This window comes from Pangasianodon hypophthalmus, chromosome 24 (genome assembly GCF_027358585.1).
Source record: "Pangasianodon hypophthalmus isolate fPanHyp1 chromosome 24, fPanHyp1.pri, whole genome shotgun sequence".
NCBI lineage: Eukaryota > Metazoa > Chordata > Actinopteri > Siluriformes > Pangasiidae > Pangasianodon > Pangasianodon hypophthalmus.
The window spans coordinates 3,497,541-3,524,941 of NC_069733.1; the positions used below are offsets into that span (position 1 = coordinate 3,497,541).

A 27,401-nucleotide genomic window follows, 5' to 3' on the forward strand; every position below is an offset into this window, starting at 1 on the left:
TTTGCGCAGAAACACACACACACACACACACACACACACACACACACACACACACACACACACACACACACACCCTGTAAGCTGTAGTACGCAGTGAGTTTTACACAGAAATGGAAAATAAAAGAGCAGTGTTAGGGATGTGAGAGTTTTGTGTGAGCACAGGCATGTTTTAAGATCACATTGTTTCATATAACAGGTTTCCCCGCTTTAACACACACACACACACACACACACACACACACACACACACACACACACACACACACACACACACAGGTCAACTTAGGAAGCGCTGTTAATTAGCTGAGGTGTGTTGGGAAAACTAAATTGTGCAGGACAGTGTGTACTCCAGCTCCACGACCAAGTTTCATCACAGTTTACGACACTAACATGATACTGTGTGTGTATATATATATACACACACACACACACACACACACACACACACACACACACACATATATATATATATATATACACACACACTGACTGTAGCTCGTAACTGGAGCTGCAGTGTCAGTTTTGTTTACCTCAAAAAAACAACAACAAAAAACAAACGTGCTGAATGGAATTATGGGATTTTTAATCAGGACACATGACATGCTACCGATGCTGCTTAAAAAAAAAAAAAAAAAAAAGCACCTCATCCCAACTGGAACACAGAGGTAGTGATCATGTTCTGTCTGTGATAATATTGTGTTATATATCACTGGATATATGATTATCAGCACACACACGCGCGCGCACACACACACAGTGAGAGATGCAAAATCAAAAACAAGGATGGGTCTCTCTTTCTGTCTCTCTCTCTCTCTCACACACACACACACACGCGCACAAACGCACACACCTAGAGCTCTTGTACAGATGGTTAACCTCATGGAGATGGGCAGCCATGACATCTGTCCCCTTTCTCTCTGTCTTTCTGTCTCTTACACACACTTGAAAAGGCAGTCTGGGTCACTCCCCGGCTCTGTCAAGTATGGTGGGGGAACAAAAAAAAAAAAGAAAAGAGGGAGAAAAAAAAAAAAAAAAGAGAAAAAAAAAAAGAAAAGCTAAACTCTGTCGTGGAGTTCCCTGTAGCCAGTGTGTGAGGTGCAGTCGGCAGCTGTGAGGTTTTTTTTTTTTTTTTTTTCCTGTCCGTTTGCTCGTCATCGTCCTACAAGTTGACGAGCTCGTGGCTGACGAACTGCTTGAGTCTCTCGAGGTACTGGCCGTAGAGCTCGACGTCGTTGTGCCCGGCGCCCTCCACCCACAGCGGCTCCACGGGCCTCTGACAGCGCTCGTACAGAGCCAGGCCGTGCGAGAAGTCGATCACCTCGTCCTCCGTGCCGTGGATCACCAGCACCGGCGACGTCACTTTCGAGATCTTGTCAATGCTGCGGTACGGAGAAAAAAAAAAAAAACATAAAAAAACGCTGGTTTAATTCCTACGAACCCTCACCCGCTTTACATACAAGAACTATTATTATTAAAAAAATATAAATCAGATTTGAGACACAGCTTTTGTTTTCTGTGGAGGGAGGAATGGAAAGGGAGGACGTACTTGGGGAAGGCGTCGAAGCAGTACGTCTTCTTGGTGTCGGGGAAGGCCACGCGCATGCCCGAGGTGAGCGGAGAGTGCAGGATGACGGCGGCGCTCTCGTAACGGGCGGCCAGATCCACAGACGGCACCGTCCCAATACTCTGTCCGTACACGATCACGTTCTCTGGCCTTATACCGTACCTGAGTAATGAAACACAGCCGTTAACACACAATGCTTCTCTCTCTTTATTTGTACCACTTACTCAGACACATGCTTGAATGTGAATACGCGCATTGACACTCTTGAATCTTGGAGGATTAATGACTGACTGACACTCATGATCATGAGAACGGTTGACGCCTGCTAGATAAACGTTACGGTCCTTGCACATGCAAATAAAAACTAAACATACAGACCAAACATCACACTGAGCTACGTGGAAAAAGCTAACTGTAGTAAGAGCAGCTGTCACGCTACGCGACGGTTCATATGTTTGGTCTTATTGCGGTTTGAAAGATCGCACTATGATATTTCACGCTTTATAAACATGACGTGTAAAGCGAGAGAGTCGAGACAGCGTAAACTGACTCGCGTCTCATATCAGCTTCATACACATAGCCACAAAGACCTATATCTAACGGATGACATTACAAAATTGATCGTAATCTGTTTATAATTTAATAATGAGAAGCACTTGATGGTTGGCTGTTGTAATTTGCGAACACGGTTCTCTGACGTCCTCTCCTCTCAACAGCCTTCACTTTCACAGGGGCTTGGCTCCGACTAAAGGAACAACAATACCTTTTGTAATCAAAAACGTTTTGTAATTCTGCACAATGACATATTTGGTCCGGTTTCTTACTCGGGAATGCTGTCGGACAGTCGGCGTATAATAAAGTGGACGATGAGGGCGGTATACTTAATAAACCACAGTAACCATAGTAGGCTTTCCAGAAACGGAACAGCTAGGCCATGTCAGCTGGATGCAAAGGTTACTCTGGTTGTCGAGGTCTGGGAGTAAAATGAAAACTTTTGCCTTGCGATTAATCCTCTTTGTCATCACGTGACCGTCTGCGCTCAGAACGTCACCTTTCAAAAGAACTTCTTACCGTGGAACCGAAAACACAAGCGGTAATCAGATTTACGCCCGAGTCAATGGCTTTGAGTTCATCAGTTACACACAGTTGTTGGTTTATTAGGGAGAAAAAAAAAAAAAAAAAAAGGGGGCGAAAAAACTTCTGCAAGGGTCCTGTTCAGTGCTTTTCCATAGCAACAGCTACGACGCGCTAACGAATCCAAACCATGAAACATGTTTATTTTCTTAAAGATTTGTCAAAATTTGGCAAGATAAGGTCTCTAACAGTTAAATAATTGGAGCTGAATAAGATTTGAAATAATTTTTTTTGTACTCCTTCAGCCCGCCACTCCATTCCCACCCATTTACACAAAGCTCCACCCCCAGTGGTTCAACCCCCAGGGTTCAATTAGAGTTAGTAAGGACCGTCATGACATCACTTTCAAGCGCACTCGGACATTCGACTGCATAAAAGCCGTGGTGTAACACTACAAAGACAAAAAATTCGACTAATACTAATTACAAGCGCCATCGCTTTCTTTCTTTTTTTTTTTTTTTGGTAACAGATTTCCTAAACCCTGTTATTGTTATTGCAGTGGAAAATGAATTATAGAACATTTCCCAGGCCAACATCTTAATATGTAGTCATTTTAACAATCGGCCTAATGGTGGCACTATAGCGCAAGTATGTACATTTTGGCCCGTACTTTCGTGAAGTAGTCCTTGGCCTATCTATCTTCACAAATCTGGCGAGGTCGGAACCTCAAAAATTATCAAAAACTTGTTGACAAACAAGTGTAAACAATATGGCTGCCACACGCCAGTCAATTCTATGTACTTTGATATAACTTGGCAAGAAATGGCCACTGGGGCCAGTATTTGCGAGGAGTGCTTGGACCCCTCAGATCGCCACTTATGGCTATCTTTATTATTATTATTAGTGGTATTATTATTAGCTGTGTTATTATTAATACTATTATTACTAGAGGGATTACTAGTGAAACCATGGCCTTTGCCTCCGTTAAAGTTCACGTTAACACCCCCCATCCCCCACCCCCAGTTTAACCATTTACTGGAGTTATTTTCCACACGGTTGCCATACCCTTCCTCATCCGTCCCTCCTTCTTTCACTTCACTCTAGACACATTCTTGGAGACGGACGCACGAGGAAGTCGTTATCGCACACTCGGTTACTCCCGATGATCAGAGCTGTAGCTAGAATCTCTGCTGATCTTCAGATAACAGCAGCAGGGATGGGCGCTGGCTTGATATCTCATCATTATCTTTTGTGAATTACATCAATTCTCTCACATCACCAGGTTTATCTGGTTGCAGATCTGTTGATAACTTCTCATGTTGTCACGCTGTTAAAAATGAAAACAGCTTAGCGGCTAGTAAGAGAGTGATTGCATTTTGAACAATATCTCGTTATACTTTACTCATATATTTGCTTGTGTGTGTGTGTGTGATCTTATCTGTAAGTGATTATACCAGGACTAATAATATACCCTTACACTCTAGCCAGTAAAACCCGAATTCCTAAATGTTTTATTCAGAAAGTCTCTCACACATATAAAGGAACACTAATTACCCCCTGTGTGCTGTGAGAAACTGCGCTGTACAATCAGCATTTTTTTCTTCCCCTACTTCCTGGGCAGGAGGTCACGGAGACGGCCTCCCTCGCATCTCATTGGAAAATCAGGTTGCCAGGCAACCGATCAATATTTGACTTGGCATGCCCCACCCCCTCCCCCTCCGCCCCTCCCATAATGCCCCTTCCCCCCCCACACACACAAGGCTGGAGAAAAGAAAAAAAAAAAAAAAAAAAAACGAATGAAAATGAAAGTGGTTCGATTAAAGTGGAGTGTAAATCAGTCCGGCGCTGCTGTGCTGAACGTCATCAGTGACCTGATCTCCACCTTCTCCTCCCTCACACACCAGCGCTCCACACCTCCATCCTCCCTGCTGTCTTTCAGACATCTCTCTCTCTCAGTCTCTCGCCACAGCACCTGTGCTTTACTTCCTTCTCTCTGTCCATCTTTCTTAATGACTTTTTCCCCCGATCTGTCTCTCTCTCTCTCTATTCCTCCTTCGCCTGCTTCTATCTTCCCTCCATCTCTCGCTGCACCATCCACCCCATCTCCAATATCCACTACCTCCACCATCCACTCTGTCTATCTCTCCCTCTGCATTGCGCTCTCTCTTCCTTCCTCTGCTTGTCTCCATCTTCCATTTTCTCTCTCTCCCTTTCTGTGTCTGTCTATCTCTTTCTCTTTATTCCTCCCTCCTCTCTTTCTGTCTTCCCTCTATTTTCCACTCTCTCTCTGACACCCCCCTACTTCTGTCTTTTCTCTCACTGTTTCTTTTTCATTCATTCTTTGTTTTTTTCTGTTTATTTCATTATTTTCCCCCTTTCTCTGTATCATTCATTTTTATTCCTTTTTGTCTGATTATCCCTTCTTCTTTCTTCGTCGTTGTTCCTTCTTTCTTTGCATTTAATTTTTCTTTCTCGATTTCTTTCTTTTCCTTCCAAAAAAACTTCCTTTTTTGGTTCCTTCTTTGTGCCTTTTTATTTCTATGCTTCTCTTCTTTTCTACATTTCTTTCATTTGTCTTTCCCTTTTCTTTCATTTCTGGCTTTTTTCTTTTCTTCCTTCTTTTCTCCCTTTCTTTTTTCCCCCCAATTCTCTTAATGTCTTTGCTATTGTTCTTTCTTAAATACCAACTCTCGTTTGTTGTATCTCTTCATCATTCTCCATGCCACAAGTCTCTCCATCCTTCTCTACACCTTTTGCTCGTTCTCTCTTTCTCCCTCCCCGCTTTTCGCCGTTTACCCATTTTTCTCGATCTCGCAGTCTTTCCTTGCTGGAGTCTCTCTCAGCTGTCTCCTTTCTCTACTTCTCTCGTGCTTCCTTCATTCAGTTTTAATTCCTGTCCATCTTTTGTCTTACTTTCTCTTTATTATTCCTCATGCTGCCATATTTCCCCAGATCTCTTCTTTTTCTTCTGATGCCGTCTTCCTTCCTTTTCCCCCCATCTTTTCTCTCTCTGATGTGAAAGATGGATCACTCATGATCAGATGAGACGTCCTCCAGCGTATCTGCCGCTTACACACAGCCAACGTGCTGCTACAGGGGTTCTCTGAGCAACCTGTTCTCCAGCTACACACAACAATGTGTCTGGATGTGTGTGTGTGTGTGTTTTCAGTCCAAACAGACACGCCTTCTTACTCATCGCTGACTCACCTGTCCAGACAGGCAGCAGGGCGGGTCCATCTCTCTCACTGCACATCCTGTGTACAGTGAGCTTTAAGGCAACACGCCTGACTACGTGAACACACACATACCAAGGTCCGGGTCTCATCTAGACACACCATGAGAGGCGTAAAAAAATAAATAAATACGAAGACGGAAAACACGCCGAAAACCGGCCTAACCCTAACCCTAGGCCACAACGCATCGTAGACATCACCGGTAGTTTGAGAGACGAAACTTGAAATGAGATGATGTCATCAAAAAAAGCGCCAACCAAAGTATTCGGTTCCTGAGGTGACTGAAAAACATACACACTACATCATCTTCCCTTTAACGCATTTTCTCTTTACCCATATGATTCCAAGTTCCTGCCCTTTCCATTCAAGTTTATTGTTTAGTGGCATAAATGAAGAGCTTTCATTTTATCAGGACGTCGCAACTGCAAATGAGTAAAAATTGGGAGAAAATGAGGTTTAAAAAAAAAAAAAAAAAAAAAGTCGACAACAATCACAAGTCTACTAACCCAACTGAAATAATGTGGACGCGACATCCACCATCCACACCATCATCTAACACTGTCCACACCATCTACCACCACCAACTGCACTACCCACCCCTACACCATCCTTCCCCATTAACTGCGATATCCACATTCTCACCATCCACCCCATCCCCAACATCTACTAACTCCACCATCCACAATGTCTCCACACTGTATCCACTGTCCACAGCATCTCCACCCTCCCCACCATCATCCACACTGTCCACACCATCTACCACCACCAACTGCACTACCCACCCCTACACCATCCTTCCCCATTAACTGCGATATCCACATTCTCACCATCCACCCCATCCCCAACATCTACTAACTCCACTATCCACACTGTCTCCACTGTCCATGACATCTCCACCTTCCCCACCATCATCCAACGCCGTCCACACCGTCTATCACCACTACCCACCCCTACACCATCCACACCCACCACCACCCCCATTAGCTGCGATATCCACATCCTCACCATCCACCCCTCCACACCATCAAGATCCACCAACCCCACCATCTATACTGTCTTCACTTCACCACTCCCTTCACTGTCACCACCATCCACTACCTCCAGTCCACCGCCTCAAGTCTATCGTCCCACCCTTCTCCACCAACGCAACTGTCTTCACAGCCTCCACCTTCTGCTACCGGACCGGATCCGAGATGAAACAGGCCAAGAGACAATTTGACACACTGTAACTGGGTGGAGACAGATCAGCATACACTGAGAGGTGCAGCCAGTGACTGTATAGCAGGCATTGTATATAGGGATTGTTGACCACTCCCGAGTCCAAAAGGGCAAAACCACAGAGAGTAGCAGAGGAAACAACAACACTACGATCCTGTGGGAACTTCACATAGATAAAGGACGTGCAGTAGTGAATTAACCAGACACAGTGGCCATCCCAAAGGAAGTAATATGAGAAGCTGGAGAAATACCAGGGACTGAAAGCAGAACTAGGTTAAAGCCAAACACGTCCCATTGGGGCTGCAATCCCTAAACTGGAACAGCGGCTCCAACAGATTCCAGGAATGACAACACTGATCTCGGTCCAGAAGAGCACATTCCTAGGAGCAGCAAAACATTACGCCGCGCCCTCAAACTCCCAGAACTCGGGTAGGAGGCCCGAGAGGGAGCAAAGTACCCTCACAGGAAGGACAAGACATGAATTTCGCAAGACTAGCAGGAATAAAGTAAGGAATAAAGCATGACAGGACATGCTGTTACGGGAAATGGATCAACATGATGAAGCAGAGTCAGTGTTACCACCCTGAAGTTGATTACTTTCCAATAACCACAGATCCCACAGTGCTGCATTCCTCATACACCAAAGTAATTTTCCAAACACTGTACCTTTCCTTGTCAGTGACGTAGTATCCTCCATATCTTTTACTCGGGAAGTGCATACTATGTGTCTTTAAAGATTTACTCTAAACAGCTGTCCAATTGTGTCCCTTAAATCATTTTAAATGTCCACAGTATATTCACAGTTCCAGATGAGGGGAGGGCCGAGAGCAGTCTAGTGACTGTCCTGGAAGATTTTAAAGTGGGATGATAAGCGAGCACCAAAGAATTTCTTGTCTTAACACTGGATTGTTTAGAGGTCAATGCATCCCTTCTTGCAATAGTCCTGAAGTGTCTTACATTTCTGAAGAAATTCATCATTTCAGCAGCTGAGATATGTATGATTATGAACGATATAGTATGTAATGCACAATACACTATCTGATTAGACTTTTTTTTTTTTTAAAGTACATGTTAAGAGGACAGTACTTGAACAAAATCTCTACAAACTACATTTTAAAACTTTCGTTGTATAAGTTTCGTTGTATAAGAGTTCTGGGACGTCATTAACCATCTCTATAACTTTAACTATAACTATTTCAGTTTTCCTGATCATCGTATGACTCGGCGACAGTTTGCAGACGGAGTTGCTCTTGTAAAGCCTCCGGTTTCTATACGGGAGCTTTTCTCGTACAGATTACAGGCCCACAGTGTCAGGGTGATGGATTAATCCTGTGCGAAGCTGAGATGTGGCAGAGGAAAAACCCAAAATGGAGGATAAACCCAGTTAAAAGAGGCGGTGGATGGGAAAACAAGGCCAGGTTAACCTGCAATGCAACTTGCATCTCTCTGTGTGTACATTCTCTCTCTCTGTCTCTCTCTCTCTCTCTCTCTCTGTCTCTCTCTCTGTCTCTCTCTCTGTCTCTCTCTCTGTCTCTGTCTCTGTCTCTGTCTCTGTCTCTGTCTCTGTCTCTGTCTGTCTCTGTCTGTCTCTGTCTGTCTCTCTCTCTCTGTCTCGTCTCTTGACAGTGATGAGATGATTTTGGGGATGTTACGTCACACGCATTATGTTGAACGTTCCTGTCATTCTTCCAGCTGTCAGACAAAGCACCCCTCGCTCTTTCCTTCTCTGGCACATAAAGGTTTTTTTTTTTCCTTGCTTCACAGACTTTCCAGAACATTATAAATGAATAAAAAGTATGAGAAATCAGTCCTTAATAATAATGAATAAAAATTTGTTACTCTCGGTAAATTAATGTGGTATAAGCCGCTTACAAACACTTCAGTTATGGGAAATTATGGGATGTTATGGGAAAATAATCAACTTCGGTGTGGTAACAGTAACTCCGCTTTGCTTCGGGCTGCATCCCTCCACCCTGGAGTTGATTATTTTTCTAAAACCATGTACCCTCGAGTGTTTTATTCCTTACGTATATAGCAAAGTATATATTAACGATGAGCACCATGACCTAGAAGTGACAGTAATGACTTGTTGTCCCAACATGGATCTCTTGTCATGCGGCATATTATGTTTGTGCCCTTGACAAAATGATAGAAGATCTTTGGCTAACATTTTGGAATATTCTTGTTTTGGTTATTTTCTATTTGCATCGTACATTAAAAAAAAAAAAAAAAAAAACATATTCGTTTCGGGCTCGTCGTTTTCACTCGACAGATGACGGGGAGATTTTAGGACACTTCTGCGCTGCACTGTACTTCCTTGCTCGCTGAAACAAAGAAGCTACAGCGAGAAAGCAAGATTACAAATCTGAAAAGTCATGCGCACACACACACACACACACACACACACACACACACACACACACATTATTGCAGGCTAAAGCCTTACCGCTACAGTTACAAAGTAGGGCACAGCAGTCACTCGTCTGATAGCAGAGATGTGAGTTTTGTTCAGTGTGTAAACACAACAGGCTACACAGTTACAACATCAAACCCACACGTTCCCCAAGAATCTGACAGCAGATTGCACATTAAAACTGACGTTAAAAGTTTTCTCCAAACAGACAGAATTTAAAGGTATATTAGGTAAGATTAGTCTTTTTTTTCCCTCCTCCAAAGATTAGGTCTCTAACAGTTAGGTTAGAATGATTCCCGTCCATGTTCACGAAGCTCCGCCCCCAGGATCTACAGATTATAGTGTCTATAAAATGACGGACAGGAAGTCAGTTTTCCAAACGGGGTTTCTCAGCCACTTTATACACTTTTGCTAAGGCCACGATTTAAAGCATTGTTTTTTTGTTGTTTTTTTTATGTTCTACATATCATATCTTTCAGGTTAATTACAAGGTACAAGTGAGCACAAGAAATCGACTATTGCACCTAAAAAACAAAAAAAAAGGAATTCAATTAAAAAAAAAAAAAAAAAAAAACTACTTCCTGATTCAGGACCAGCTGAAACTGTGCACACCACAGATCAGCAGTTTCACTGTTTACTGAAGTGTGTGTGTGTGTGTGTGTGCGCGTGTGTGTGTGTCCCTGCCAGCCCTCTGGGACATGGTTTGTCAAATGAGGACACACAGGGTCCGAGAGCAGCAGCTGTTCTTGCTGACAACACACACACACACACACAGCAATTGAACATACCCTTACATGAACGTGTGTTGCTGTTCTGTAAGCATCCATCCATGTCCACACACACACACACACACACACACACACACACACACACACACAATGCCTCTTTGTTTTGTATCTTTCTTGTTGCAATTTCTAGCTGCACTGCTGAGTTCTTGTGACCTGTATGCATACCACACACACACACACACACACACACACACACACACACACACACACACACACTCTCTTTCTCTCTCTCTCGTGAGAGAGAGAAGTGAACATTTCTCCTTTCCCAGTGATGCACGCTTTCAAAAATCCAAACAAATCCTCTTGAATGTCAGCAGAACAGGAAACACTGTCCAAGTTATCATTCCCTCGTCCAATCAAATCCACAGCTGAGGGCGAGGGGGCGGGGACCTGGGGATCAGTGGGTGGAGTTGGAGGTCAGTGTTACTTAAGGCTTCATGTGAAATGATAAACAAATGCGGGAAGCTAAAGATGAGGAAGGTACAGTAGGGTTCGTAAACCCTGTTTCCGGGGATCCATCTTCCTCTAGTGTGTGTGCACCTAATCCTTCACTACTCTCAGATCTACTGTTATAGAAAATTAAAGGTGCAATAGGCGATTATTTTTCTTACTCGTACAAATATCTTGGAAGGTATCTAGAACATGATTAAAAAAAAAAAAAAAAGGATTAAGCCATGGTCGTAGCAAAAGTGTATTAAGTCGCTGAGAAACCCTGTTCGGAAAACTGACTGTCAGTCATTTTATAGACACTCCAAGAGCCAACGCAGATCCTGGGGGCGGAGCTTCGTGAACGTGGGCGGGAATTGTTCAAGACGTGCGGGAAAGCTCACCTGGTTCGGAGGGCATGCCATGCTGCGTCAACGTCAGCGTACAGGTTCTTCTCGGACGGCTTTCCCGAGCTGGCGCCGTAGCCCGAGTAGTCGTAGGAGAAGATGTTGCAGTTGATGCGCGAGCCGAGCCCCACGTAGAAGCTGCTCATCTGTCCGAGGTCGACGGCGTTCCCGTGCGAGAACAGCAGCGTGTAGCGGGCGCTCGGCGAGCAGCGGACGAACATGCAGGCGATGCGGTTGCCACGCACCGTGCGCGTCATGAAGCACTCGATGGAGTCCTTCTCGCGCGACGAGTACTGCCAGTCGGCGCGCTCGGACAGGTGCAGGGTCCAGCGGGTGCCGCTTTCGTCGCTCAGCAGCGTGTACGTCGGCTCCGGAGGCAGGAACGCCAGCTTCGACGCGATCCTGCTCGGGCACGGCGGGCAGCAGAACAGGCAGCACAGCTCGCTTAGCGACAGGTGATTCATTCTGTACATAAATGAAAAAATAAACAGAGATTAGCAACAGCACGTAGCAGATTACTAAACGCGCCTCTGTCTCCATGTGTGACGGTACACACTGATTTCCTGGATGTGCCTTTGTGATTCATCAAATCCATAATCCACACATCTCTTACAGCTGTGGGGTGATCTGGGAAAGCCCTTTGAGTATGTATGGTTCTGAAACTACTGACTTTCCTGAACTGAAATATGCTTCTCTTTTTCATGTAGCTCAAGCAGAAGTAAAGTGCTAGCAATTATAAAAATCTGGTTACCCTAGAGAAAAAAAAAAAAAAAAAAGAGTGAAAGAACATGACATTGAAAATGATGGGAGATGGACACGGGCTACAGATTAGAAAAGTGCTTTTCCACCGTTCCCTGTGACTCACATACAAATTATGTGGCCCAGAGGCTACTGAGCAGAAACCACAGAAGTCAGAGTCTTAGAGTAGTGTGGTCGTGTTTCTTCTCATGTACTTAAAAAAAGGTATGACAGCGTTAATGTAATACAGAGCGGAAAAAAAAAACGTAGCGAGAACAGGAAATCGCTTTGAAATGGCTCGCTCAGGAAGGCATTTGACTGCTCTGATTGAATTTAGGCAATTGGATCAATGATCATTTCATAAAGCGGCATGTTTCAATAAGACACACTGCACTGTTTCGACACAGGATTCAATAAAGCAGAGCCAGGAGAGGATCATATTCATAAAGAAACAGTAGGCTGTGAAACACTTGGTGGTGTGCTTTTGTAGGAAAATAATCAACGACCCGATGTGTGATGCGGCTCAGGACAAAGACGAGTGACTGCAACTGATTAATCTCCAATAACTGCGTGTTCGGAAGTACACCACGATGAGTACGATTTTGAGTTTATATACTTTTAAACGTTTATGGTTACGCCGAATGTTGTGGAACTTCCATGAGACAAGTGAGAGAGACAAAAACAAGAAGCTTGTCCTGCTACCAGGACCTCCTCTGTCCTGAAGACTTTCCTGCGGTGGAAAACCTCCTGACTGTTACGAAGCGCTGACACTGGAGACTCCTTCCATAAATAAGAAATAAACATCTGCTGACTAAAAATTTCACTATATCAACGATTACATCTCTACGGGGCCACGCACATGACAAACGGCTAAAAATATATACATATTATATATCGTGGCCATGGATTAAGAATTCATTAACATGACTTATTAATACGTGAGCATGGTTTATTAATCCGTTTTTTTTTTAAAACCGCTATTTCATAAATCCGTTGTCCTTTTAAAACAAGGGAACGTATTAGTAAAACATGGCCACGACTTACCTAAAACTAGGGAACGAATTAATAAAACGTGCTCACGTATTAATAAGTCGTGGGAACGAATTCTTAATTCGTGGCCACGATATACTGGTTTTTACCAGTATGATGTCTTTGTTATACAGCAGAACACAATTTTTACAATTGTTTACAACTACGCTTAGTTCCTGCGAAGTCGCTGTGTAAACTGTTACTATAGAAACGATAACGTATTATCTAACAAGCGCAAAATTATAAGCCTGTGATTTGCCTTTTACCACCTTCTGACCAATCAGATTTGAGAATTCAACAGTAACTGGGTTATAAAAACTGTTTATTGCACTACACAAATGGATCCAAGCGCTTTCTAAAAGTATATATAAAAGTATCAGATTAGCCGTGCGGACGTCATTGTCTGTAAAGTAAAAAAAAAAAAAAAAAAAAAAAAAAAAAACCATATCCCCTGCGATAAAATGGCTATAAATATAAACAGGGCACAAGTGAGTTTCTATCAGGTTTTCATTTCCTGTTTCTTTCACACACGGAGACGCGTTCACATTTTTGCATTGAGACTTTATTTACAGAAAACACCCGCCGCGATGTTTGTAGTATATACAGATATGAGGTGAGGTTTTATACCTGTAGCATTTTTTTTTTCCTCATAATAAAAAGACACTGTATAGGTGATGTAAAACATATGGGCTACATTTTAACCGATCAAAGCATCAGTCATGCTGGAGAACTGAAAAAGCTGGTGTGGATTTAAACGGAGGTCGTACAGACCAGGAGAAAGAAATCCTTTCAGCACAAATTGGCCTGTTTTTTTCAACATTCTGGTCCTTTTCAAGACAAAGTTACACCCGTTGAACCCAGAGGAAAAATGGAAAACGGAGGATATGAGGATGTAATATTAATAATGTGATAAGTGATGTCACAATGATGTCACCTTGCTGAGAGATCGCAAGTATTATTTATTTATTTTTAAGGTTTTTTTGCACACTTGGAGAAAAGCGCTCTCCGCCCTCTTCCGCATACATGAGCCCCGCCCACCCTGAGAGCATGGCCAATTTTGCCTCTTAACTCCCAGCCACCGAAGTCAGGATTCGAACTTGCGTAAAATATTTCTTTCTTTCTCGGTGTGTTTATTTATTTTTAAATTTAGTTTTTCAGGGTTTTTTTTTTTTTTAAAATGCAACACTATGGTTTGCTAGCAGTTTGTGTAACGTATATTGTAAGAAGTATCGTGATCTAATTATCATATTTCCACACCCCTTTTTTTTGCCTCCAGTCCAAAAAAATTTTCCAATGTACTCATTATTGTCACTATAAACAAAATGTCACTTCGGATATTTATAATATGCAGATGGGTGACAAATTAAAGGAAAATAAAAACAAAAAGTGTGTTAGTTTAGTCACGATATTTAGGAGAACTGCTGCAATTAAGAAAAAATAGACTTATTTATATATATTTTTATATTTAGGAATATATATATCACAGATGTAACATCCGCGATATCTCAGAAAAGTGATATAATTTATCGCAATACTGATATCATATCGTCATATCGCCCAGCTTTAAGAAACAGAAAGCTGTTTCATTTTTTTTTTCCAGATTTGAAAAAGAAGTTATACTTAAAGTTCACTTTTCTCCAGGCTTTTCCTGTCCCTCAGTACATTGCTCTACGTTCTCCACAGAAGGTCCCATGACGAGGAACACACACTGACACACGGCTGCCAAGCTTGTGCATGCACTGAGACACTTTGCAAGTCAACGTGAGTTTAAATGTCACATCCTTAATACACAAATTGCCCAACGTCTGGCTGCTGGGCTCGGAAGACTACAGCTCGACTAAATCATCCATCCTGAGGCGCTTCTTCTCCTCTACAAGTCTGCTCCTTTAGGCAGTATTTAAAAAAAACATAAACTCTAGGATATGCTAGGAGGTATTATGTGAAATTGTTCCACAATAAATACACATTTTTAATGAAAGCTTAAGGTCATGTGACCCGTTCAAAGCTTGACATACTGGAATTATCCTGGCACACATTCCCACACTCCCACACACACACACACACACACACACGCCTCGGTTTCTATCAGAATGAAACTGAAATTGTTGAACACTGGCCTGAAGGCATGCCTGATGTGTGTGAAACGAGAAACACACACTTATCTACTGCGTGCGTCATATCTGCTGACTACATCTAGAGTAAGAGTGAGAGCAACAAATTAGGGAAATTCGTCCATTCATACGTGACGTGTGATCTGTTGATCGCAAAGCGTTCCGCTTTCATCACAGCTTTGTGTACGGAGAAATAAATTCGTGATCCAGACCACTGCGCGAGTCAGAGCTGGTATTTTGGTTGCTGCTTTAGCTAAAATAAAATGGTAGCTATGGCATTATAATAACATATAGCGAGATAGTTGGATAGTCAGCGCATAATACAGCGTAAGAGGAACGACGAACGAGTGTAGGATTATTATCTTCTTTCTGATGTAGCGCATCACGGAAAAACATTTCTGGTTGTTAAAGCGGACAATCGGCAATAACCCAGAAGTGAAATCTGCGCTTCCTGCTTATAATGGTCACGCTTATCCTCCTGTCACTAAGTTATGCCAAAGATCTCAGGCATGAGAGCGACATGCTTTCAACAGCAACGCTAGTGAAATTATTTTTTAAAAAAACCTTGATCATATCTCAGTCTAGTCTTTGACCACGCAACTTCGTCAAAAGAAACTGACAAAGTCTGAGCCATGACATCATCATGATTGACAAGCTGTCATTAGGTTGTCATCATCATCATCATCATCATCAACACCATGTGGTAAAAAAAATCTGATTTATTAGAACGTTATCGGGGAAATATTTCCTACACAATTGTCTGTTGATCAAATTTTTATACGTCTGAAGTGTTTATTACGACGTAAAATACGTCAGATCGGACTGATCCACGGTTTCAGAGCAGCACCGGCTTCATTACGCGGCTAAAATAAATTCCTGCTTAAATGAAAAAGACTGAGGTTTTGAGGTTAGTGGCTTTATAACAAGAAACAAAAACACTTATCTTTAGACGAAACGTCATTATACTTATTTACAGCCTAAATCAAACGCAATGATCGACACGCTTGCCTGATACCTCATGTCTTCGCAACTATAAACACACATTCATGTTATAGTTATCGAAATATTTAGGATGAAATAAAACAAAAAAACAAACAGAAAAAAAAAACGGACAGAAAAAAGCCGGGTTTCGACTGCGTGATTTCGGTGGTGTTTCCAGGTCGTTACTTGTCGCACTGTACGAGGTGATTATACGATGAAGATCCGCTAACGATAGACCTGTGATTCAAGAAAATGACTGCGTTCTGCGTTCGCATTATCACAAACGTGACATTTGCTCCCAATTTGATCTTCAATTCACACTAGCTAACTCTCTCCTATCAGCGGGGTCGGTGAAGGCTAAGACGCACTTCCTCCGAGACCCGCAAAGCCGGCCAATCGTATCTTTTCAAACTGCTGCTCGTGTGGCATCACGTGACAGCGTAACACACTCAGAGGACAGTGCTGTCTGTCCTCTTCTGCATCCATGAGCTCATAGATGCCCATGATTGGCTAAGAGAGAGAGAGAGAGAGAGAGAGAGAGAGAGAGAGAGAGAGAGAGAGAGTGTATGCCCATCCCAGCTAGAGAGCACGGTCATTTTAGCTCTCTTGTACTCGTCAGGGTTTCAAACTTGTGCTCTCCGGGCGCTTTTCCAGTTACGTCACTCGTGACACATGATTTTTTTTTTTTCTTCCGTGCATTAATACTTCACATTTTACCATTACTGCATTTGTAGCTGTCCTGTGACTTTCACGTCCTCTTACGCCGTCGTCCTATTAGGGGCTTTTAGACAATCTTTTCAAAAGATTTGAATCAAATCTGAATCGGCTTCCAGTGAGCACGCCGCATGGTGCGATCTAAGCCCGATCTCAAATCACGAACCACAACGACGTGCGATTTTTATTCTGCGACAGTAAAATCAAGAGAAAAAAAAAAAAACACGAGCTGGAAATTTTGTAGTATTATTCAAATCTCAGCGCGTGACGCTCTGATGCCATGACGTTCGTCTTAAAACAGTGCAATTAAAACAAATCTCACAGCTGGCTTTAAGATAGAAATTTCCAGGTTGTAATTTTGTTAGTGTCTCTGTATTGATGTGTAAAGATTTTTGTTTATATGATTAGAGTGGATTACATACCTGCCCACAAAATATTCCTCTTCCTGCTATGAGTGAAAATCTCCCTCTGATGGCACTGGTTTATGGAGTGATTTATCGATATTAAGGATATCGTGAGGCGGGTATCGTATCGCGGGGTACCGTATCGCGAGGTTCTCTCCGGTTCTTCACTCCTCCGCTCCGGACACGGAGATGCGCCGCCGCCGCCGCCTCGGTAACCTTTCCAGACCTTCCTCCGCCCTGCCGAGCTGCACAGATATCCTCAACATGTGGTCCGAGTGGATAAGCTTATAAACCTGAAAAGCAGCCCAGTGTAAATAAAAAACAAAAAACTGCGCGGTTTTCCGTCCACGGAGCGACCGAGAGAAGCTCCAGCACCGACCGCAGAGACACCGCTCCGCTCCCGCTCGCTCCTGTTTCTTATTTTCTTCAGAAATACCGGATGTCTGCGTCACCTGATTGACAGCTCGTTTGAACCAATCAGATGAAGGCAATGGAGTAGAGCGGCGTTTCAGCGAGCCAATCAGCATCTACTAGAAAAAAAATGAACACAAACAAGAGTAAAAAAAAATACTTTAAAAGTAAATTTTAAAAAATTGAATGTAGAGGAGAAAATTTTTTTTTTCAATTTAAATAAAAAATATTTAAATAAAATACACAATAATGTTGTTATGTGCTTCTTTCTCATAGTAACTGGATATAATTTATAAACAAATGAAGTAACTAGTTTTCCACGCTAGTGTGTGATTTCTGGATTATTGTTTCTGATTATTATTGTGATTATTATTGTTTTCATTCAGAGGAAAAAGAAGTTTGTGCTTTGTGACAATTTTTGTCTTCTTAACTTTCAAAGAAAGTAAAAAAAAAGAGGCTGGTGAGGGAACAAGTGTTTATAGCTGCTATAATCTCAGTGATAACAGGAACTAACTTGTTTCCTGGACTTTCTACAGTATTAAATGTAACTATAAATAGATTTTAAAGAGTATGACGTCATTCATGACGAAATAAAAAAAACTTTATTGTTGATATAGTGCTGTGGTAATAAAATGAATAAAATATTTGTGGACATGCTGTTATTGGAAAATAATCAACTTTCTGACGGTTAACCATAATTATTATTCGTGTCACAATTTTGATGTGTTCATCACAGCACCCTGTCACAATTAAAATATAAACAGGACATATATTGAATATGAAGTAATTTACAGCCGGTTTGATCAGAGGGGACCCTCTGTCGACCTTTCCAATATGGCGGACGCGTTGACGTTCAGTAATAGAAGCCGATAGATGAGGCAACTTCCGCGTCTACTTTTTTTTTTTTCTAAACGTTGACCAATCGCAGAGTAGGAGGCGGGGTTTGTCGGAATGCGGGTTCAGTGTTTTCTTCCGGTATTGGTGCATTACGTCACCGTGTAAAATGTGATGCCATGTGGTTTCTGGTAACTATTTCTTCTAAACTGTTTTGTTTTTAAAGTTTAGTAAATTACTGACACACTCTCGGAAATGAGTTCTCAGAAAGGCGCTGCGTCTCGAACCCGAGGCCAAAAATACCAAAACACGACGGTTTTTAAGAATGATAAATACGGCGCGAGCCCTCAAGTGAAGGTAAGCGGCTAAGCTAGCTATGTTCGCCCCTGAGCTAGCTGTTAGCATGTAAAGCTAACCCGAATGCGCTGATGGCGTGTTTTTCTCGCTTCTCTGTTCAGAAAGCCAACGCGAAGGTGCATGACGGTGTGTGTCAGCGCTGTAAGGACATCCTGGAGTGGAAGGTCAAATACAGCAAATACAAATCTCTCACGCAACCTCGCAAATGGTGAGGCTTTTATTTTACAACATTGTGTCAGGAGACTTTTATTATTAATTCATTGTGAAGTAAAATAATTTAAGAGCTAATGTTTGTTTTCTGAACATGCAAAACCTACAGGCATCATCATCCTACACTGCACTTTATATACACTGGCAAAGTGGTACGTTACTATAGTTACCACATAGCTCATAGCGTTACTATAGTTACCACATAGCTCATAGCGTTACCATAGTTACCACATAGCTCATATCGTTACCATAGGTACCTCATAGTGTTACCATAATTACCACATAGCTCATAGCTTTACAGTAGGTATCTCACAGCGTTACCATAGGTACCTCATAGTGTTACCATAGTTACCACATAGCTCATAGCTTTACAGTAGGTATCTCACAGCGTTACCATAGGTACCTCATAGTGTTACCATAGTTACTACATAGCTCATAGCATTACCATAGATACTCTATAGCTTATAGCATTACCATAGTTACTACATAGCTCATAGCGTTACCATAGTTACCACATAGCTCATAGCTTTACAATAGGTATCTCACAGCGTTACCATAGTTACCACATAGCATTACCGTGGTTACCACATAGCTCTTAGTGTTACCATAGTAACCACACAGCTCATAGCATTACCCTAGGTATCTCATAGTGTTACCATAGTTACCACATAGCTCATAGCATTACCATAGGTACTCTATAGCTTATAGCGTTACCATAGTTACCACATAGTGTCAAAGCCGTATAATACTGCACTAACGCACTGAGCAGTGTGGTGGTAGTATACAGGGACACAGCCAGAACCTCCCTCCATAACCGCTTTATCCTGGTCAGCATCGCAGTGGAGTCGGAGCTTAGCGTAGGAGCGCCGGTCCCGAGGCGGGAGAGTTCGCCCCGATGGGTGCAGGTCTTTAACATCAGACTGAGTAATGAGTGTTTACATTTATAGTGTTTAGTGTGTAATCTGATAGAAAAGCAAGCAGAGTGGAGGGGAAACGTGGTGCTCAGATGGTAGTGTTTTTCATCGGTGACACGAGGAAAACGTGCCACACTGAAAAGCAGAACCTTGAACGCATTGCTCTGAAACATGACAGGAATTTAATTTATAAATCCGGTAACGCTATAATTCCGAAAAGCTTGATGTCGAAGTGTTCAGTGCAGTAGGAATGAAGAAACAAGCGTAGCACGAATGCACCACGGTGATGAGAGTGAAATGCAAAGCAAAAGCGAATTACTTTAATTTCTGACATGAAGTCAAATTCTTCTAATGATGTTAATTTCTCTAAAAAGCATTCCTCTGCGGAGAGATCAAGCGACGTAAGAGAAATGCAGTGGATGTCTTGCTTTTCAGTGTGGCATGTTTTCCTCCAGTCACAATAGAAAAGCAGTGCTGTCTGTGTATCGAGTTTTAGGGCTGTAATAGTATTCATTCAGAAGACTCTATAAATTGTATAGAGGAATACTTTCCACTTGGTGAGGAGAATAATATGGCATCTCGGTGAGCAGAGCTTCTCTTTGTCCGCTTGAGAAACAATTTTTATCTGTTCTGATGTCTAAGATTGTCGATACAGGGCCCTTGAGTTTTTAATACAGTGATATGAGATTTTTAAATGTTAAAATGCCACACGTTCTTTACTCATAAGGGATATTAACGCGCCGGTGTTCTGTCGCCCCCCAGTGTTAAGTGCCTGCAGAAGACAGTGAAGGACGCGTATCACATCATGTGCAGGACGTGCGCACTCCAGCTGCAGCTGTGCGCTAAATGTGGGAAGAGCGAAGAGGTGGTCATTCCGTGAGTATCTCACAGCTGCAGGCCTGAATGAGCTCAGCGTAATTCAATAATACCAGCACTTTTTGTAAAATAAATTACCCGCCACAGGTACAGCTGTAAGCATAGAATGTGTATTTTAACATTGTCACTGAAAACGTTTAGCTTAAGATCCTTATTTCCTCATTACTATACAAGATACAAGATTCTTTATTGCTACACAATGATGTTGCTGGTAAGGAAATTAAATTATAGAAAAAATTAACAGTTAACTTTGGACTAGAAAATAGAGTGCAGGATGAGACATGAGACAACACGTGAGAAAAGTGCATTAATACTGAGTTAGTGTGTGCAGATATAGCTGAATATGTTCAAATGTTGCAGTAGTACAGATAGACTGAAACCAGAAGTGATGGAACAGTAACGACTATACAGTAATACCAACTAAAATAATAATGACTATACGTTAATGCCGACTGTGACGGTAATCACTACACATCAATGCAAACTATAACAGTAATGACTGAACATCAATACCAACTATAACCCAATGACAATACATCAGCGCCAACTATAACAGTAATGACTATAGATCAGTGCCAACTATAACCATAATGACAATACATCAGTGCCAACAATAAAAGTAATGACTATACATTAATGCAGACTACAAAAGTAATGACTATACATCAGCGCCAACTATAACAGTAATGACTATACATCAGCGCCAACTATAACAGTAATGACTATACCTCACCGCCAACTGTAACAGTAATGACTATACCTCAGCGCCAACTATAACATTAATGACTATACCTCACCGCCAACTATAACAGTAATGACTATACCTCAGCGCCAACTATAACAGTAATGACTATACCTCAGCGCCAACTATAACATTAATGACTATACCTCACCGCCAACTATAACAGTAATGACTATACCTCAGCGCCAACTATAACAGTAATGACTATACCTCAGCGGCAACTATAACAGTAATGACTATACCTCAGCGCCAACTATAACAGTAATGACTATACCTCAGCGGCAACTATAACAGTAATGACTATACCTCAGCGCCAACTGTAACAGTAATGACTATACCTCAGCGCCAACTGTAACAGTAATGACTATACCTCACCGCCAACTGTAACAGTAATGACTATACCTCACCGCCAACTGTAACAGTAATGACTATACCTCAGCGCCAACTATAACAGTAATGACTATACCTCACCGCCAACTATAACAGTAATGACTATACCTCAGCGCCAACTATAACAGTAATGACTATACCTCAGTGCCAACTATAACAGTAATGACTATACCTCAGCGGCAACTATAACAGTAATGACTATACCTCAGCGCCAACTATAACAGTAATGACTATACCTCAGCGCCAACTATAACAGTAATGACTATACCTCAGCGCCAACTATAACAGTAATGACTATACCTCAGCGCCAACTATAACAGTAATGACTATACCTCACCGCCAACTATAACAGTAATGACTATACCTCAGCGCCAACTATAACAGTAATGACTATACCTCACCGCCAACTATAACAGTAATGACTATACCTCAGTGCCAACTATAACAGTAATGACTATACCTCAGCGCCAACTATAACAGTAATGACTATACCTCAGTGCCAACTATAACATTAATGACTATACCTCAGCGCCAACTGTAACAGTAATGACTATACCTCAGCGCCAACTATAACAGTAATGACTATACCTCAGTGCCAACTATAACATTAATGACTATACCTCAGTGCCAACTATAACAGTAATGACTATACCTCAGCGCCAACTATAACAGTAATGACTATACCTCAGTGCCAACTATAACATTAATGACTATACCTCAGCGCCAACTGTAACAGTAATGACTATACCTCAGCGCCAACTATAACAGTAATGACTATACCTCAGCGCCAACTATAACATTAATGACTATACCTCAGCGCCAACTATAACAGTAATGACTATACCTCAGCGCCAACTATAACAGTAATGACTATACCTCACCGCCAACTATAACAGTAATGACTCTACATTAACAGTAACAACTATACATCAACACCGTCTATAACAGTAATGACTCTACATTAACATTAACAACTATACATCAACACCGTCTATAACAGTAATGACTGTACATTGATGCCAGCAATTAGAGTAATGACTGTACATTAAACGTAACGACTATACATCAACGCCAACTATAACAGTAATGACTCTACATCAACACTGTCTATAACAGTAATGACTGTACATTAAACGTAATGACTATACAACAATGCCAACTATAACAGTAATGACTCTACATCAACACTGTCTATAACAGTAATGACTCTACATCAACACTGTCTATAACAGTAATGACTCTACATCAACACTGTCTATAACAGTAATGACTGTACATTAAACGTAACGACTATACATCAACGCCAACTGTAACAGTAATGACTATACATCAACACCAAATCTAAGAGTACTGAAGGAGTGCAGATTTAACAGAGTGATAGAGTATAGACTATGCAGTTATGGAGGTAGTTTTGGTAGTTTAGACTTGAAGGTTGAGTCTTCTGATGGCAAAAGGAAAGAAGCTGTTTCTGAAGCGGCTTGTTTTACAAGACGAACAGCTGAATTATTTGGCAGATAGAAGAGGCTTAGGTATGAGGTGTGCTATGAGGGAGGAGTCAGAGGACATGTTTAAAGCTGGATGTATTTGATGTACAGGGATTGCACTGACGGGAGATCATGTCTGATTATTTTTGAGGCCTGACACACAATCAGTTCATGTTTCCTCTCGGAGTGTGAATCAGTATTGCCGTAACAGACGGTGACGGAGGATGACAGGATGCTTTGGATGAGTGCTTTGATGTTAGCGTGACTAACCACAACACTAGCTTTCACTACGGACTTGGATATGTTTCATCAATAATCACAGCCACTTTCCCTGAAAGAGGCGATTTGACTGATAACCAATCACAGACCTTTTTCCACAGCAAACGCATGAAATGATTGTTTACAGGACAGTTTCTTATTCCTCTTAATCTTATACGTCTGCTCGGTTACAACAAAAGTGTGTTCCCTGCTAAGACACACTGTTTTTTTTTAATATGACAAAGGGTTTGATGATGAGCTGTTGGTGGTAAGTGGAGTCATGTGTGTTAGAAACACTGAGATGTGCTGAGCTCTGTATATAAAGTGCCCTCTAGTGGAGACATAATATATTGCATTCATTAAAGTTAGTGCCTCTGTTCAGCTCACTTCAAAATACTGAAAATACACTGGCTTTTAATGGTTATTAGTTAATCGTGATCGTATGATGACTGTTGTCTTCACAGATGTTCCTCATCTGGACGTCAGAGTGTGTGTAAGCAGGAATTTCTATTAGATGCTGATGAGAATTCATGCTCATCATAACGCTTTCCTGTTGCAGGCTGGACAAAAAGGAAGAAGAGGAAGTGGAGGAAGAAGAGCCGAAAGGAAACAGGAGGAGAAAAAAGCGAGGCGCCAATCAAACAGACGAGGAGGATGAATTCGATGATTTGGATGATTACGGTGAAATGGACAGCGACTGCGATTCTGAGGAGACGGAAAAATAAGGAGACGTCGTGTCCGATAGTAACGAACCTCAGTGTCACTAGCTGAACGTGCAGAACGTTATAGCAGAGTTGAAAGACTTCTTACTGGTTTAGAAACGTCGCTAATTGGGGGAAATATCCGGAAGGTAGAAGAGCAAGTCTGTTTAAAACTCAACTGTGCAGAATGGATTTTAAGAAACTGTTATGTCTGCTAAGCATAAGTGAAGTATTACACATATGTTATTTTGGAAGACAGTGTAACTAAATCCACACACAGCCGAGCAAGTCAGAGTTAAAGGGTTTTACTCAGAGCCGTATCACTGACTGACTCACAACCTTCCACTGGCATCACTAGCGCAGAGCCACTTCCAGTAATTATTCCAAACTGTTTTTTAAAAGACATTTTCATTTTCCTAAAATTACAACTACTTTTCAACTCTGCACTGAATCACATGACAGATCTTACAGGGAAAAGACTTTCATCATTTTCATACAGATTTTCTTGTATTTAGTTCTGTAATTTGTTACAGTATTAAAAATATTGTGTCGCGTCTGATTTCTGACTGACGTTCTGCTTCATAAAATAATTTATTTCAAAATAAGAAGCTGCTCCTGGAAGCATCATTATAGATCATATACGGTTATGACCTGAACTATTACTCCTTACACTCAGTGAATATTTAAAGGAAAAATATGCAACAATTTAAATTAATAATAATAACTTTTATTATTATTATTATTATTATTATTATTATTATTATTATTAACAAAACAATGGCTTTAGGGTGAATGTTTAAAGATGTTTCAGCTGAAAAAGACCAATACATTTGGACAAAAGAAAAAGCCTTGCATAGAGCTTTTTCAAAAGCAATAAATAAATAAAACATTAAGGGGAAATATTATGAAATAAAAAGAATGAACAATAAGGCTTAATTTTTTAACTATCTAAAAGTATAGTTAGTAATATTTAAATTTGCATGCAAATGGGGAAAAAACTGCTTATAAAGCACGCTGCAGTGTGATGCACGATCCTGACGATTTCCCTCATGACAGGGTGTGATCACTTTCAGCGAAATCACAGCAGATAGAACTATTTTAAGCAAAAGCCACTTCCTCGTGATTGTTTGCAGAAACTCGCCATGTGACTTAAAAAAATCCTGAAAACTGGATATACTATAGAATTTCTTTAGATCTCGGATCTCCTGAAATCTTTTCTTCAATCACTCCCTTGTTTCATTTACTCATTAGAGTCTCACTAGCTTGTATATAATACTGTAAAAGTATTTGCACCCTCCTAATTTCCTCTATATTTGCAGCGCTAAATGGTTTCAGATCCTTGTACAAAATGTAACGTTAGACAAAGAGAACATCATTTATTAGTCACCACCTTCATAATAGTACTCGGTTTGGAAGAAGCTATTCGTGAGGGAAAGTGCGGCATCTGAACATCAGTGGAGCTCCATATATTGATTACAGCACACACCTTCTGGCTCAAGGACAGCTTCTACTTTTAAAAAAAAATCTGTTTACCTGGAACATCTGACGTACAAGTCACCGTGTATGTTTACTTTATCAATATAAACTATATAAACCTGTCATATTCCATGCAGCTGCAATTATTTTCATTGCTGCTCTTATAGAAAATGAATCAACACCTTCTGACCAATCAGAATTAAGAATGCGACAGCACTGTGGTATAAGGAAGCAATAGTTAATTAGTTTGACCAGCTTAAAATGTTTACCTAAAATGTTAATCATTAAATATATTCCCAGACCAGAATGGAAGCTTTCTGGTCTATAGATTAACAGAGTAACAGACAGAATTATTATTAATTATATAAATATACCGACAGGCTCAATGTACCAAATCGCAGAGCTTCATAAACAGCCTGGAATATCAGCTGTGTTGTTGACTTGTGTGCTGTTGTAATGCTGTCCTACTTATATGAATTGCATATTAATAAACCATAAAACCCCTTGGTGGATGCAGATGGAGTTCAATCAGAGAGACTTTGTTTAGTCCTGCTATTGTAGCTCATCCAAATCAAGATTTGCGTTCTGAGATGCTTTTCTGCTCGCCGTGGGTGTAAAGAGTGGTTATGTAATGCTTTATATCAGAGTTGTTCTTCTGATGTTTGAGGAAAAGTTTTATCTCATCAGTGGTTAATGTTTGCCTTCAAGATCCTATCTTTACCTTGATTACAAAGTGCAAAGGTGATCAAAGTTCTTCTGATTTATGAGCTTGTATCATCCCGAGATATTTATATAAGGCTGGGAGATAAATCAGATTCGCAATGTAGATGTTCCTGGATAGTTAAAAGTTACCTAATGAATTTACATATTTATAGATTTTACTGAAAACATTAGCAGATTATATTCTCACACTTTGTAACAGATCAGCTCGTTTCATTCCAGTTCTCTATCCTACATTGGCTGCCTGGATCAGAACACATTTATTCCAACTGTGCCATACACTCCATTCCTTTTGTTTATCTGGCTTATATCACATCTTAGCAAACTTGCATGAATGAAAGTAACTAGTAGAGATAATCCATCTACTAATGAGAAGATTAGCCGGAAAAGTGTCAGTGGGTTTCACTGAAAGCTCTTACTGCGTACCGCAGCAGACCAAACCATTTTACAAATTAGGGGAGGTATTAACTCATCTGATCAGTTGCAAATGATGCATAGGCCTACAGATGTGTTTCAGATGGTTTCATTCTACTACGTCTACTACGGCCCCAGACTCGTCTCAAGCTGTATTCTGCTCGGATATCACAGAGCTAAAAATAATTGTAGCTCTATTTCCATTAGCTACCACATTTAAGCCTAGATTAAGCCTTAAGCTGAGTCCAGAAGATTACACTTGGTATGCTAGCTAATGAATTAGGTGACTAAATAAAGGAAAAATCAGCAGCTCTGTTATCCTTTATTTATTTTGATGTCATTGTCACCTTAGACAGAAGCGCCACCACAAAACAAGTTCTTCTGGCTGATCACCTTTATCTTACGATGAAAAATTTCTATCCCGATGGACGTGGTCTCTCCCAGGATGACTCCGCCCCCGTTGACAGGGCACGAGGGCTCACCGAATGGTTTGATGAGGATGAAAATGATGTAA

At 41.3% G+C, this 27,401-nt stretch overlaps 2 protein-coding genes across 2 annotated transcripts; one reads left to right on the forward strand and one right to left on the reverse strand.

Moving 5' to 3' along the window:
- Positions 1-403: 403 nt before the first annotated feature.
- Positions 404-17,538, reverse strand: abhd17b (abhydrolase domain containing 17B, depalmitoylase). The gene is made up of 4 exons (XM_026940108.3): positions 17,119-17,538; positions 11,121-11,588; positions 1,547-1,726; positions 404-1,379 (listed from the first exon to the last, which is right to left on the reverse strand). The coding sequence occupies exons 2-4, from the start codon at positions 11,585-11,587 to the stop codon at positions 1,160-1,162; spliced, it is 867 nt and encodes a 288-aa protein (XP_026795909.1). The 5' UTR covers position 11,588; positions 17,119-17,538; the 3' UTR covers positions 404-1,159.
- Positions 17,539-18,474: 936 nt separating this feature from the next.
- c24h9orf85 (chromosome 24 C9orf85 homolog) lies at positions 18,475-24,836 on the forward strand. The gene is made up of 4 exons (XM_026939645.3): positions 18,475-18,702; positions 18,804-18,910; positions 20,589-20,702; positions 24,136-24,836. The coding sequence occupies exons 1-4, from the start codon at positions 18,601-18,603 to the stop codon at positions 24,299-24,301; spliced, it is 489 nt and encodes a 162-aa protein (XP_026795446.2). The 5' UTR covers positions 18,475-18,600; the 3' UTR covers positions 24,302-24,836.
- Positions 24,837-27,401: the final 2,565 nt, after the last annotated feature.

Bases quoted from the DNA above. Each gene is read 5' to 3' on its own strand.
- c24h9orf85 (XM_026939645.3), top strand. From the start codon at position 18,601: ATGAGTTCTCAGAAAGGCGCTGCGTCTCGAACCCGAGGCCAAAAATAC. The intron at 18,703-18,803 runs GTAAGCGGCTAA...TTCTCTGTTCAG, and splicing joins GCGCGAGCCCTCAAGTGAAG to AAAGCCAACGCGAAGGTGCA. The intron at 18,911-20,588 runs GTGAGGCTTTTA...GTCGCCCCCCAG, and splicing joins CTCACGCAACCTCGCAAATG to TGTTAAGTGCCTGCAGAAGA.
- abhd17b (XM_026940108.3), bottom strand. From the start codon at position 11,587: ATGAATCACCTGTCGCTAAGCGAGCTGTGCTGCCTGTTCTGCTGCCCG. The intron at 1,727-11,120 runs GTGAGCTTTCCC...TTCATTACTCAG, and splicing joins TGGCATGCCCTCCGAACCAG to GTACGGTATAAGGCCAGAGA. The intron at 1,380-1,546 runs GTACGTCCTCCC...TCCGTACCGCAG, and splicing joins TGCTTCGACGCCTTCCCCAA to CATTGACAAGATCTCGAAAG.